This window comes from Egretta garzetta, unplaced genomic scaffold (assembly GCF_000687185.1).
Source record: "Egretta garzetta isolate BGI_Z169 unplaced genomic scaffold, ASM68718v1 scaffold68, whole genome shotgun sequence".
In the NCBI taxonomy this organism is placed as follows: domain Eukaryota; kingdom Metazoa; phylum Chordata; class Aves; order Pelecaniformes; family Ardeidae; genus Egretta; species Egretta garzetta.
The window spans coordinates 3330883-3344154 of record NW_009260774.1 but is presented as its reverse complement, the minus strand read 5'-3'; the positions used below and the strand labels follow the sequence as shown (position 1 = coordinate 3344154).

At 39.3% G+C, this 13272-nt stretch overlaps 1 protein-coding gene across 3 annotated transcripts in view; it reads left to right on the top strand.

The window, feature by feature from the left end:
- The window catches only part of OSBPL8 (oxysterol binding protein like 8), a 93440-nt gene that overhangs the window by 25460 nt on the left and 54708 nt on the right, over positions 1-13272 (top strand). For 2 of the 3 annotated variants that reach the window (XM_035901702.1, XM_009646276.2), the window contains exons 2-3: positions 3651-3756; positions 9087-9123. In XM_035901702.1, coding sequence (XP_035757595.1) covers positions 3715-3756; positions 9087-9123 — 79 coding nt within the window. In that variant the 5' untranslated portion in view covers positions 3651-3714. Of the gene's footprint in view, positions 1-3650; positions 3757-9086; positions 9124-13272 lie in introns of those variants that run through there. The other variant, XM_035901705.1, reaches the window with a different exon arrangement.

Sequence of the window (13272 nt, the reverse complement as noted above, 5' to 3'; positions counted from 1 at the left end):
GGGGTGTTGTGACCCAAGTGCAGGCCCTGAGGCATACTCTTATAACATTTGAGATTTTTTTTTTTTTTTTTTTTTTTTAAAGGGTGGGAGTTAGGAAGAGGTAGGAAGTCGCACAAGACATCTGAGTATGCATATGTATGTATAGTTAGATAAAATCCTGTTCACACAGGGTAGTAGCTTTTATTGATGCATGCTGTTCTTTGCTTCTGTCAGAGACCCAAGCGGGATTTTCCTTTTCTTAAAGTGCAGCTAACTGAAAACCAGACTCGTACAAAAGCTACCAATGGCTGATACAATCTGCTAAAATAAATCAAGATTAAATGCAGACATTAACAGGACAGGTTGTTGATCATGTGATAAGTAGGATGCATTTCCTTTTTGCTTTAAATACATGCTGATCACCCCAGATCATCTTCACAGTTGGAAATACCTTATTTTGTGGCGTGATTTGTCTGACTGGTACGGCTGCTTTAAAATGAGCAATACCTTTCTAAGTGCCAGTTTGTATCAATTGTCTATAAAAACTCATAGATGATTAGCCAGGATGCCATCATATAATTATTTTCAAATTATTTCAGTTTGCATGTGCCCTTCTGAACATTTAAGATCTTAAGTGGTGTGATTGTGAAGTGGGAACATCTGTTAAAGCCCCAAACCAACCAACCAGGCAGACAAGCAAATTGCAAACACTTGTGAATGTGGAGAGGGCAGCGAAGGCGTGTTATAAATGCCCCCCAAGAGCTAAAAAGATGATGTCTTAAGTTTGGGATTGTGTCTTCAAATCTAATGGTTGCATTGGCTGAAGTAGAAAAGAGCTCCCTTACCTGTGGAAGCACCCCTCATAATAACCTGCCTGCATTTACAAATAAATAAATAAATTCCCCTTCCCTACATTGGTTGTAAAGTTAATTCAAAGCCTTGGGGCTCAGATGGTTGGAAGCATTCTGTAATTTTCAAAATAAATCTGTTCTCCAAGTTCATACTTATTTGGCTTTTGGCAATACCATTTTGCTGAGAGATCCCTTTTCCCTCCTTGGTATTTATTTTGGCATATTTCAGAAGCAATATTGTTCACTTTCAGCCTTCACTTTGCCAAGAAAAATAAGCCAAGCTGGCTGTCTGCTCAGCAGCATGGGGGAAGATAGTCCTTAACCATTTCTGCACCTGCTTTTCTCTGCAAGTCTGTTCAAAGCTGCACAGGCAGAATTTTCTCCCTCCCTCTCCCAGGTAACTTCTCTGCAGCCTTTGGGACCCTGCTGGATCATAAGTTTCCTGGGGGACCATGGATGACCACGACGGCTAAGAATTAGACATTAGGGTACCTGTCTGATGATGCTACTCCTGAGACTGAGATAAGGAAGGCTGTGCTGGCTGCAGTCACATGAACAAATGCAGAATGCACCATGAGTGTTGACAATAAAAATCATGAATTAAAAAATGTCTGTTAAAAATAGAGATGGGTTTAAAACTGTTTTAGGGTAAATGTTTCTGTGTCAGGAAAGATCTTACTCTGCAACTGAGTATGATTGCAAGTTTGTGTAACTGGAAAAGCTGACCAACTGCTTTAAATATCAGTGTATACATCTGTTTGCAATGCCACACACTTTTCATCCTGTTTAAGAGAGTTCAGTGTTTCTGTAAATTGAATATGTATGCAGCTGAATGCAGGTGTTGCTGAATTGCCTGCTCATAATAGAACCTAAAATGGGGGGGGGGAGGTGGCAAGGAGCAGTCTCCGAGAGACATTACCCAATTCTGCATCCCCGCGCTGGTGCGTGGAAGGTGCGTGTTGCAGTGCCTGCTGCCCCGGGAAGCAGAGCTTCTGGGGTGAATTCCTCTTTCTGTGGCAATGCCATCTTTCATATTATTAATTCAAATTAATGACTTGTAGTCATCTCCCTTCAGGCGTCTACTGTTTCTAATTTACATGAAAACATCTAGCCATATGCTTCCCAGTTCCGTGCCACCTTGTTAACTACTCGGGTACTCGAGTAAGAGTAAGATCCTTGTCAGTTCTTTGAACTGAGTTGTAGGGAGCTATAAACTTTGTAGTTTCTTTAGCACACAGTCTTTTTGTTAAACTTTTTATGTGTTTTAACATAGCACTTTTTAAACACAAAGCTTCATTTTGTGTTTTAGTGGCATATGTTATGGTAACTTGCTATAGGGTGTTGTTATTGTATGTTCTTCCTAAGGGATTTTTAATGTTAATGTGCTTTACATAATACAAGAACAAAAAAACCCAATAATAAAAACATTGAAAGCAGTTGAACAAACGGTTGTTCTTTATAGTGAGATTTGTTTTTATGAGTGTGTATTTCTGGAGGCAGTCTTTGAACCACAAGATCTTGTTGTCTACACTCCCAGTCTTCTCCTTGCCCTTCTCCTGTCCTCCTGCACCCCAGTGCTCCTCAGGCTCCCTGGCGGGGCTGTGATGCCTCCTCCCACCCCACCCCTGTGTTCTCAGTCTGATTTTGCTAAAGCTTGAGCTGAAGCCATAGCTTGACGTATACCTGAAGCACAATATGCTAACACCATAGCTTAAAAAAAAGGCACCGTTTCCATGCTACCCTTGCTCTTGCAGAAGTGTTGGTTTAGCAATCTGGCTTGTAATTTAGCTGCTTCCTGCCCTTTCACCCCACCCAAGACAAAGAGAAAATTTTTAAAAAGAATGCCCTTGGGCTAATTCTGTGACCACAGGCTTGCTCATGCTGAAGGGAAGGGCAGTGTGAGCATGGCTTCCTGGAGGGTGGGGCTGCAGGGTTTTTTCCCTGTGGGATGCTGGCTTTACTGTTTTGAACATCGCGTCCATTTGTATCTTTTGCTGATGGGAGCCTTGGAGAGAGAAGCAGGGCAGTGGGCTGTAGGTGGGCATCTCTGTAGGCATCCCATCCTGATCTGCTTCTCTCCTCAAATCCATGAAATGAGTGGACGGTTAAGGCATGCTTTTTCCACCAGGTTTTGCTTGATTCCAGACCGTTTTCTTGTCTCACTGGTGACTTAAAATGTGGTGTGAATACTAAAGTTTATCATAGCTTTCATTCTCTAGCAAAAATAAAGTAAATGGGAAATGTCTAGAGAACGAGGTATTGCTTCCTGGCTGTGTGTGGTGACCACCAGCTGGGTGCCTGCTCTGCCACAGAGGGTGCTGGCTTGCGCAAGTGATCTCATTTCTATGTCTCTGTTCCACAAAGCAAAACGTGGCTGGTTTTGGAGTTATGCTGAGAAGCCCTAAACTCTGACTACTGCTCCAGAATGGCTTTTTCATACCCAAACAGCTTGTGTGTGTGTGCGCGCCTGTGGGGCAGGAGTGGTGTGCTGCTGGGGACTCTGAACAAGGGGAAATAGAAGGCAAAACCTTTGTGTTTTTTTTTTTTCGCTTGTGTTCCTCCAGCATCCTTATTTGATACAAGTGTAGTTAAAAGTAAACACTTGCCTCTGCGAGTAGCTTTTGTTTTGGCCATTTCATTTGAAACTATCCTTTCCATTCCTAAAAAGTTGATTTTTATGGGTAATGTCCATGTTTTGCAAGGAACCGTAATATAGACGATGGGAGACTTACCCTCTTAAAACAGAGGAGAGAGAGTGTCGTTCTTTAATGGATTGCAGCTATTGGAAGTGAATTACTGTATTTTTCTTTCTCCCTCCAGGATCTTAAGTAGAAGAATGGAAGAACTCTAACTGACGGAGAGACAGCCAACACGCCCTTTCAGCATGGAGACCGTTCCGGTTGACGGGGAACTTGATAGAAATTCAGTGAGTAACTTAAATGTGGCTTCATGTAATCAGATGAATGGGAAGATGCTTTTGCAGGGAGAGGATTAAATGGCTTGAATCTGTTCTAGTTTGGTTTGAATTGATACTTTTCCGGTGGATGCATTTGGAGTATTATGTAGTATCACCCATCGTTTGCTAGATTCTCATGGCAAGAGGGTGGGATGTCAAGAAACATTCGGTTCTTGGATTTGATTGTTAGTGTCTGGGAGTCCTAAAAGAAAAAGGTATTCCTCTCAGTCTTACTAACTGTACTAACTGGCACTTTACTACTTAGTGACTATGGACAAAAGAAAAAAAATAATGTATTTCTTTGTGGAATGAGGAGCAAAAAAGGCAGGTGAAGTGATAATTATATGTTATGAAAGTCATTTTGGGATAAGAGTTGATAATCTGGGCTGATTATAAAATTTCTGAAGTAGTGAAAATACCAGCTCTTTCTTTCTAAGCACAATTTACAACCAGGAAAGGCTAGTGGGTACTGTGACACTTCCTCATCATCATAATCTTGAAATTATTTAAGAATTTAATTTTTCCACAAGCTGTGTTACATGGAAGCACTGTAGTAAGATGAAGCACAAAATGTTTTTTAGTTTCCAAAGCTGCTTTCTGATACAAAGCACTGCCTCCCAGAGGCAATACAGGGTATTTTTTCTTTAACTGAAAAGCTCAAGTTTAAGACCTCATTAGTGACCAGCTTTATTTGTGACAGTTCAACTACTACATGGAGCTATTAATTTGATCGAGTGTTTTATTACTGTTTCTGTCTTAAGTGATGAATTTGGAGACAAGCTATTTTGCAGTGCATTAAGAAAATCCTTGGCTTTTTGCTATAAAGAACAGATTCATTGATTCGTTGCAGTGCCAATGCATCTATGTCCCAGGCGCAACATACTAGGAGTGTCATCTGTCAGCTGTGCGATGGGATATATTGTTAAAAAAAATCCTGTCAATTCAGTTGCTGTGCTCTTTATTTCCTAAAATCAAAAAAAATACCACTTTACAAAAAACTTGAAAGTAACTTGAAATGTGCTAGTTTTCTTTTTGTGACAAACCTTCACAATAGCGTGATTTTAAGAAGCTATCTTGAAACGAGGCTCTACATGATTTACCAAGTCTGCTTCAGAAGAACGCTGAGTGTAAGGATAGATTTGCCTTTCATCTTTATGTGCTTAGGCACCTGAAATGTCATCTCAGAATAATTTTTTTTAACTGATGGTATACTGTGATTGGCTACTCTAAGCATTTCTTGCCAAAATATCATTTAGTGGGGTAATTGTCTATCTTAATTGCACTTACAATGTGAAGTTTTGTGTGTTGCACTACAGCTGTTAAAAACATTTTTGAAAGCTTATCTGGGAGTCTAATATACTTGGTCTGGGGTGCCTCATAGTAAAAAATTGAAACTGGTGTATTAGAAAACCCCCATATATTTTAAGAGAGATTGGACCCAGTAATTTTGAAGACCTTGAGTGTATACAAGTGCTGACACTTCCCAGAATTTTAAATTTTTTGAAGGGTCATGTTTGAGATTGCTCAGTATTCCAGACTTAGCTGCAATCTGATTTTTTTTTTTTAAGTTCTATTTGTCTGATTAAAATTCATGAAATACATGAGTTGCAAACATGCATGAAGAACACGATCAACATTTTGCTATGCAGTTTAAGTCATTTGAGGTGTGTCTAGGAGATACCTGAAAAAGCCCTTTTTAGAGGTGTCAGCTTTCTAATGTGTTTTTGGCTTGCGTGTAAAAGAAAAACAGGAGAGGAGATCACAGATCTTAATATTGTGGGCTTTTCTTTCAGAATCGGTCTAGGGAGAAAAGTCTTAGATAAAAATGCTTTTCCTGTCTAATAATTAGGTTTATACACACTATATATGAACACAAATTTTGTGACAGCTCAGTGTAGTCTGTCACCATTAAAGCAGTGCAAAATATTGGACACTGGTTTGAGTTCTTGTTTCAGAACAGTTTTTGCCTATTTTTCTATAACTTATTCATTTAATTTAAACAAGCCTCACTGGCCCAGAACATTACATGGGAATGTTTGGTGTAAACCATTCTTTTTCTAAATGATTTTTTTAGAAAACTTTCTGGTTGGCTCTAATTTTTACCAAAACATGTATTTCATAAATATATTGCCTTTGATATAACTTTTACAGTCAGTCAGCCCTTGCTATTTAAATACATCAGCAGACATAAAATTACCTTTTTTCCTTGAAGCATAGAATAGAGGCCCCTTTACTGATCAGCTTTGCAGGTTGGGTTAATGGTCCTGAATTTAAATGTGACATGATTAATCTTAGTGATTTACACATATTAGAGACTGCTTTCAGGAAAAGTCTGTCTTCAGCAGGGTGAAAAATTGAACTTGCCTTTAAAACGTTCATTTAAACTCTGTTAAGAATTTTGCTGTAGGTTTAGCTTGTAAATCTAGTATTTTTAACAAACTTACCTTTTGTAGTGTGAGATTCAGACATGCTAGCATGACATATGTTTTTGCTTTTACCCTAATCTTCAACAGGAAAAGGCTTTTGTTTTATAGGACGAGTTGGCAGATATAATTTTAGGTTTAGTAGCAGTTGTTACAAGCTTTGTTTCTGAGAAATGAATGTCTAAAAATAGTACTTTTCTGAAGCACAGAGCTGCTTTTGTATGAAAACAGAATTATGTCTGCTGTCTGATGTGATGGTTTATATTGCTCGTTTGATTCCTTAGTCTTAATCTAAAACTTTACTGGGAGGAGGGCTAGGTTTTGTATGTTTTGATAGTAACATTTTTAACTAAATGTGCCTCAGCAGAAGCTAAATCAATCATGTAGTGTTGAGAACCTCCCTTCGCAAAGGACTTGTTCTGTAATCTGTAATCAAAGTCATCGATTAAATAAATGTGAAAATAAGGGTAGGCTGTGTCTCTGGAAATAAGTGTATGCTTCTCTTAATTTTGTATATTTAGAATAAAAATTGTGGGAGGTGATGGAGAAAATATTGAAGTAGTAAAACTGTTGTGTTTTGTTCCCTTAGGAGTTTGAATCCCCCATCTGCAGTGATATGAATTGCAGATGATAGAGGTGCAATAGGCTATTGGAATATGAAGAGATTTTTTTGACCGAAATAGTCTCACTTCAGTATCTTAACATCTTGCATCGATATTTAGAACTGCAGGTTTTTGGTAAACACACAGGCCCAAATAGTTCCCATGAAGAGAGGGGGTTGACCAGCAACAGAGGCAGTTTGGTGTGTAAACAGAATGTCTATTGGAGAAGATCAGGGACAGAGTTAGACAGGCTTGTGTTTCAGCCTCTGGCGTAGGAGCTGTTTGTACCAGTTCATAGGATTAACCATGCAATGCTAAAATATTTACATAAAAAGCCCCTGCATCGTGTCGGGTGACGGGTTGCCCTGCTCTGCGGTGTCATGTTGTATCTTGGTCAAGGCTGCTTGAGAGGCAGGCAGTGAGACAGGACCTGCCGCCGTGCTTTTTCACTCTTTCTCTTCAACGTGTAAGTATGCACTGCGAGTGAACATGCTGTCTGAGTCTCAGAAACTTCTGATCCTATATGTCTGTTCACAGTTTATTTTTCCAGTTCTTTTCTCTTGCTCTCAAACTTTTAGCGTGAAATAAAGGAGACCAGTGCTGAACAGTGGTGTTCCCAGTCCTTCAGTCGGTTGCTGGATCTCTGTACAGCTACTGCAGACTCCTTTATCTTGCTCTCTTATCTGTCACTATTTGGTTGGCTCTCAAACCAGCATAGGGTAATACAGTTCCAGTCTGAACAGAAATTGTTTCCTAGTCTGCAGCATGTTACCTGTACATTAAAAAACATCCCTTTGCCTTGAAAACTGTTGAATTCTTGAATGCATTTCATGTACTAGTACCTAAACCTGTCTGTTAAGTTCACAGGTTCCCTTAGCAGTGTTTCAGTCTTTGACCTAAATTTAGTCTCAGACAGGGATAGAAAGTTGTTTACCAAATGCACTTATAATTTACTTCAGCTTCTCTTGTTTAATCAAGTCTTTTTCCAGAAAGTGCAAGATTATGAAAGAAGGGTTCCCTCACCTTTCCAATGATGTGTACTGCAATTGTAGTATTCTCATTGTGGTACTTTACAGTTGCACATTGCAGTGCCAATTTAACACCCCTAGGCAGCTGTGAGGAATAAAAATCCGTGGTTTGATATCAGGAGTGTAAGACAAGGCTCCTTCTTGCTATGTTTTTTATTTTTCTTTTTTACGTTTCCTGCTGCTAAGTCCTGATAACACAGAGGTAAGACTGGATCCTCTTTTAGGCAGGGTAAAGATTTCGCTCCTTTATGGAGCAAAAGGTTTTTGTTTGGGATATAGAAGATACAGCATGTTTGGATTTATTTTATTTTTAAGGAGGAAATGTTCATGCTGATCAGTATGCTTGTTTTGTCCTCCCTTTCTGTTATTCCTGGGTTTCAAAGGTAGTAAATCCTTTAAGACATGAGTACAACTTACCTTACATCTGTACACAGCTGAGCACAGTGGGATCTTAGCCCCAATTGTGGCCTTGAGTAGCAATGTCAGAAAGGAGTACAGACTCTTACTATGTAATTACTCTCCTGCAGTGCCTGTATTTGATGCATTCAGTGGGACAGTGCTAATTTTCTATACAACCTGATTCTTTGGAAATACTTTGATATAAAATGTCCTCTTAAATTCAAAACGGCACTGCTTGTCTTGCATCCTAAGCAATTTAAAATGTTGCCTGTGTTTGTAGATGAGCTGGATCTGTGGCTTCTGAGTTCGTGTTTGTGTGAAAAGCAGTTAGGCTTGGATCTGGCATTAGTGGGTGCTTACACGTTACTGACAGCTTAAAAGTTTTTGTCTTTCCAAAACACCTGTCTGAAAGTGGGGCTGTTTTGGAAACAAATTTTGTGTTATTTCAACTTTCTTCAGTGCTTTAGTCTTCTGAAAACTTTCCAGCTAAAAATTTTTGATAATATATTGTGTATCAAGTCATATGAGCACTAAATTGTCGATGGAGAGGTTCCACCCAGAATTAGCAGTTGGGACAGTTGCTGTTTACTAACCATATACGATGATGGCTTCTAGTAATGGCTTCTCTACAAGCATATTTGTCGGTTTTGTTGCTTCAACTTTTCTGAACTGCTAAGTCTCTTGAGGTCTTGCCTTTGGTATTGAGGCGCATGTTGTATTTTAGTTATGAACTAACACTGTTTTCATTGTCCTCCTTCTTTCCCGCTGCTGCTTTTGTGCACTTGCTTCTTCCTGGCCTGGATTTTTTTGTTTGCTGTTCTTCGTTCTTCAATTGTATGTGTACACAGCATCATGGTGATAACAGAGACTCTCATGGACCATCAAGTAAGTGACTCTCCTCTCCTACAGTATGTTTGCACAGGTGTTCATAATAGTTAGCATGTATCTTTGCATATAGGCTGTTGGGCTAAATACTAGGGTTACTTCTGTATTGTAATTGAGAAGCTGAAGTACAATGAAAATTTACTGTTGGAAAAGTGTTTTACCTGGCATACTACTCATCTAAATGTTTCCCTATATTAACCTTTTTTTTTGCTAGTGGGAAAAGTTTATTCTTCACCTCTTCCAGTCATGGCTAGAAAATAATAAATCTTTTAAATCAATTATCGGGAAGAGAAAAAGATAAATTTATCATTTGGAATGAAATCTTCAAATGTTATTGTAATATAGATAATAAAAAACATGGAAATAATGGTTTCGAAACAGTTTTACTTTTGAGCTTGTCTGTTTATAGTGCTATAAGATTCACCTAATTTCAATAAATTTACATCTTCAGAAATGGACAGGTGTATATGCTGTAATACTCAAATAAGGATTGGATCTGATGTGGTGATAGGGAAAACTTCAGTATGTGTATGCATGTACGTGCACAGCCAAAGACTTATTAGTGCCATTGGTTCATGGGCATTAGTATGATCATACGATTGGCACAATAATTTTGCCTGGCATTAAGAGTCTGCATATGTGGGGAAAGGAAAGATGCAGGCTCAAATTCTTTCTTTTTGGTGAGAAATCTGTGCAGAAGCCATGGTCTTAGCTGATATCACTTACTATAGGCATTCAAAAATAACGCAGAAGTGAATTATAATAAAACTTCTCCTGTATCTGATGTTCTTGTGCTGTCTTGATGAGAGTAGGTACTTTTACATGCTCATTAAAGAAACAGAAGAAATGGGAATCTGCCACTTAAGATATTCTTTTTTTCATAGCTTTATCTGATGAAAGAAATTGGTTGTAAAGACACTGATTTATGTTTCTTTTGATGCATAAATCTTACTGACAAACTATGTATTAGTGATTTTATGGCCAGTATAAGGAAATTGAACAAAGTATTTATTATCAAGTCTAATAGTTCTGTTGGTGTTGAAATGTGCCCTCCAAAGAGTCACGAGAAGACTTTGATATTTACTAAGTGATGTTTCTTCTCTAAAATAACCCTCTGCTCGTCTTCAAGAAGATAGATGGTATGGGTTTAAATTCAGGTAGAGGAGGGGGTGAATGGAGATCTTTCTCTTGAATGAGTGCTCTGAAGCCTGAGTGAAAGTCTAAAAATAGATCACCACTTTGAGGCCTTTGAGTGGAAGGAGTGATTGGCAATGCTAATGTATGTCTTGTTGGAGACCTTGAGCATAGGCCTACCAAATACATCTTTCAAGTTGTTGAGATGGCATGTGAAACCTAAGAGGAATTAGAATCATAGAATTGTTTGGGTTGGAAGGGACCTTTAAAGATCACCTAGTCCAACCGCCCTGCTGTGAGGAGGGACATCTTTCACTGGATCAGGTTACTCAAAGCCCTGTCCAGCCTAACCTTGAACACTTCCAGGGATGGGGCATTCACAACTTCTTTGGGCAACCTGTTCCAGTGTCTCACCACCCTCATTGTAAAAGTGTTTCTTTCTTATGTCCAATCTAAATCTATCCTCTTCTAGTTTAAAACTGTTGCCCCTTGTCCTGTCACTACAGGCCTTGGTAAAAAGTCTTTATCCATTTTTCTTGTAAGCCCCCTTTATATATTGAAAGGCTGCAATAAGGTCTTCCCAGACCGTTCTTTTCTCCAGGCTGAATAACCCCAACTTTCTCACCTTTCTTCATAGGAGAGGTGTTCCAGCCCTCTGATCATTTCTATAGGTGAGGCATTCCCCAGAAACATAAAAAAAAATAAATCTTATTTTGGTTGTCTTCACCAAAACTCACTAGCTAGTATGAGTGCTTTGAAGATTAGTCAGAAACAGAGTGTGGTTTTTGAGGTACACTGCAGGTACATGGGGACACATGAGTCCAAAACAGTGAGTTTCAGTTTGGTATTTTGGGCAAATAAGAAAACATGTTTGACTAGCAACATCATTTATTCATTCATGCTAACTTTTATTTCACAAGGAGCAAAGTCACTAGAGTAAATGACCATTGCTCTCTTTCAGTATCACTGTTGGTTTTATTCTGTGAATGTAATGAAATCCCAGGATGAAATCATTCAGTGCTTCAGGTGAGTTCAAAATTAGCTATAAGACCATCAGATGTTGTCAGTAAATGGAAGACTTATGTATGTATCATACCTTCTTGTAGGGTTTGTAAAATCAATCCATCAGAAGCTATAAACAGCAGCCAAGGAGCCTCTACAAATTGCTGAGTTATCTATTAATATGTACTAATTAAATCTACTCTCCTAAAAAGATCTGCTTCTGAGTGGTAGGTGTTTGATTTAATGGCATCTTGAAAACTGAGGTTTGTTACTAGCATAACTTTTCCCCCTCCTCTCTCCTTTCCAAGAACTTTTTCCTTTGCATTGTAATAGCGTTCTTCGCTTCTGTCTTTTAAGGTTCCAGAGCTCCAGACATAAGATGCTTAAGGCAGATCTTTACAGAGCTCGTTAACTGCCTGAAGGTCCTGCTGATTTTACTGTTGTGATTACACAGGCACCTGTGAAAATCAGGTCATTAGTCTTTTAGAGAAAAAAGATGAAAGCCTCTTAGTCACCTGCGCAAAGCAACAGGTATCTTCTGCCTTGACTTGTCTTCTTCCTCACCCCAAAGCAAACGGCTCAGCAGCAGGATGAAGCATTTTGAAGGAAGGGGACAACTTCTTCCTAGTGTCTGCTACAGTGTAGATAGACATTTATGTTCTTATCTGATTTATTTCCATTTGTTAGTACTTTAATAATGCTTTGTATAAAAAGGAGATTTTAAAACTCTCCTAGTAATCATCCTTCAGCTTTATAGATTGAATTTCTCAAAAGCCTATTTGATTTAAGAAGTTAATCTTGAATCCCCAGGCATGCAAAGTGCTTACCACAAGATATTCTATGTTCAGTGATACATAAACTCTTTTGTAGGAAAGGAGTCTTTCTGACACTGCTAGCGGTCTTTGCAGGACCCAAACTGAGCCTGCAGACTAACGAAGGACCATGAATTTAATAGTGAAGTTGAAGATTGTAACCCTGTGGGTGTTACTGAGTTAACATCACTGAGTTCAGTTCATGCTTTGGTAAAACTTGTGTGCAGAGCTTGCTTACGCTCCAAATTACTGGCCAGTACTGCCTTAAAAAAGCTTAGACTTTCCAAAGCTTAGAGGTTAAAAAAAGCTAATGGTGCTGCATGCTGCCTGTTCAGAAATGAGCCTTCTGCACAGGTCAGTCGAGGAAGGGTTGTTAGTGCAATTCCTTCTGCAGAGCGGGTCTCCGACACGGCTGGTAGAGCAGTAGGCGAGGCACTCACCCATGGAGTTGCCCACTGGTGGGGCTGGAGCACTGCCCACGTCAGGGGGCTGGCCGGGGGAACCTGCAGGAGGGGCTGTGGAATCCTGTTCTGATGGAGCTAAATGGCCAGTGGCTCTTTGAGAGCAGCTTTCAGCTAGTTGATTTAAAGTTGGTGCTACTTCAGTGCAACTTAAACATTTTCAGAACAAGTGAGTATAGCTCATTCCCCTCAAAGGGACCAATTTTGTGTGAGCCTGTTGAAGCAGCTGTTTTGTAGTCCCCCTTTTACTTTTAACTTCAGATACCAGACCTTTTGAGGTTCAGTCCCTTCCCAAGACTTCAGCAACTCCCCCGCTCCCTCCTTTTCCCCTTACTTATAGCTCCAGGAAAATAAAAAGCTAGTTTTTACTACAAGTAGAGCAAAGTCAGTCACTACTTTGAAGTATTGGCCTTCTGGCACTGACAGACTTGGACTCTGAACTGGTAAAATGACTTCTTTACCTCCCTTGTCCATCTCCTCACGCATTTTTCCTGAGCAGCAGTCTGCATAGGGTGTAGTTTGTCTGCAGCAGAGCTTTAGATGGTTTATCTGATGTAGAAAAAAAGTACAGTGGGTATCCTAGCTTCCGTGCATTCTTCATACTGCCTTGTTTTTATGCTAGGCTTTGCTGAAAAAAAAGTTACTATAATAATAGTAGAAATAAAGCTACAAGGAGAGCCTCTGTACCTTGCAGATTCCATCCAGAAAACGGAACTTGTTTGTTTAGACTAGATCTTCTG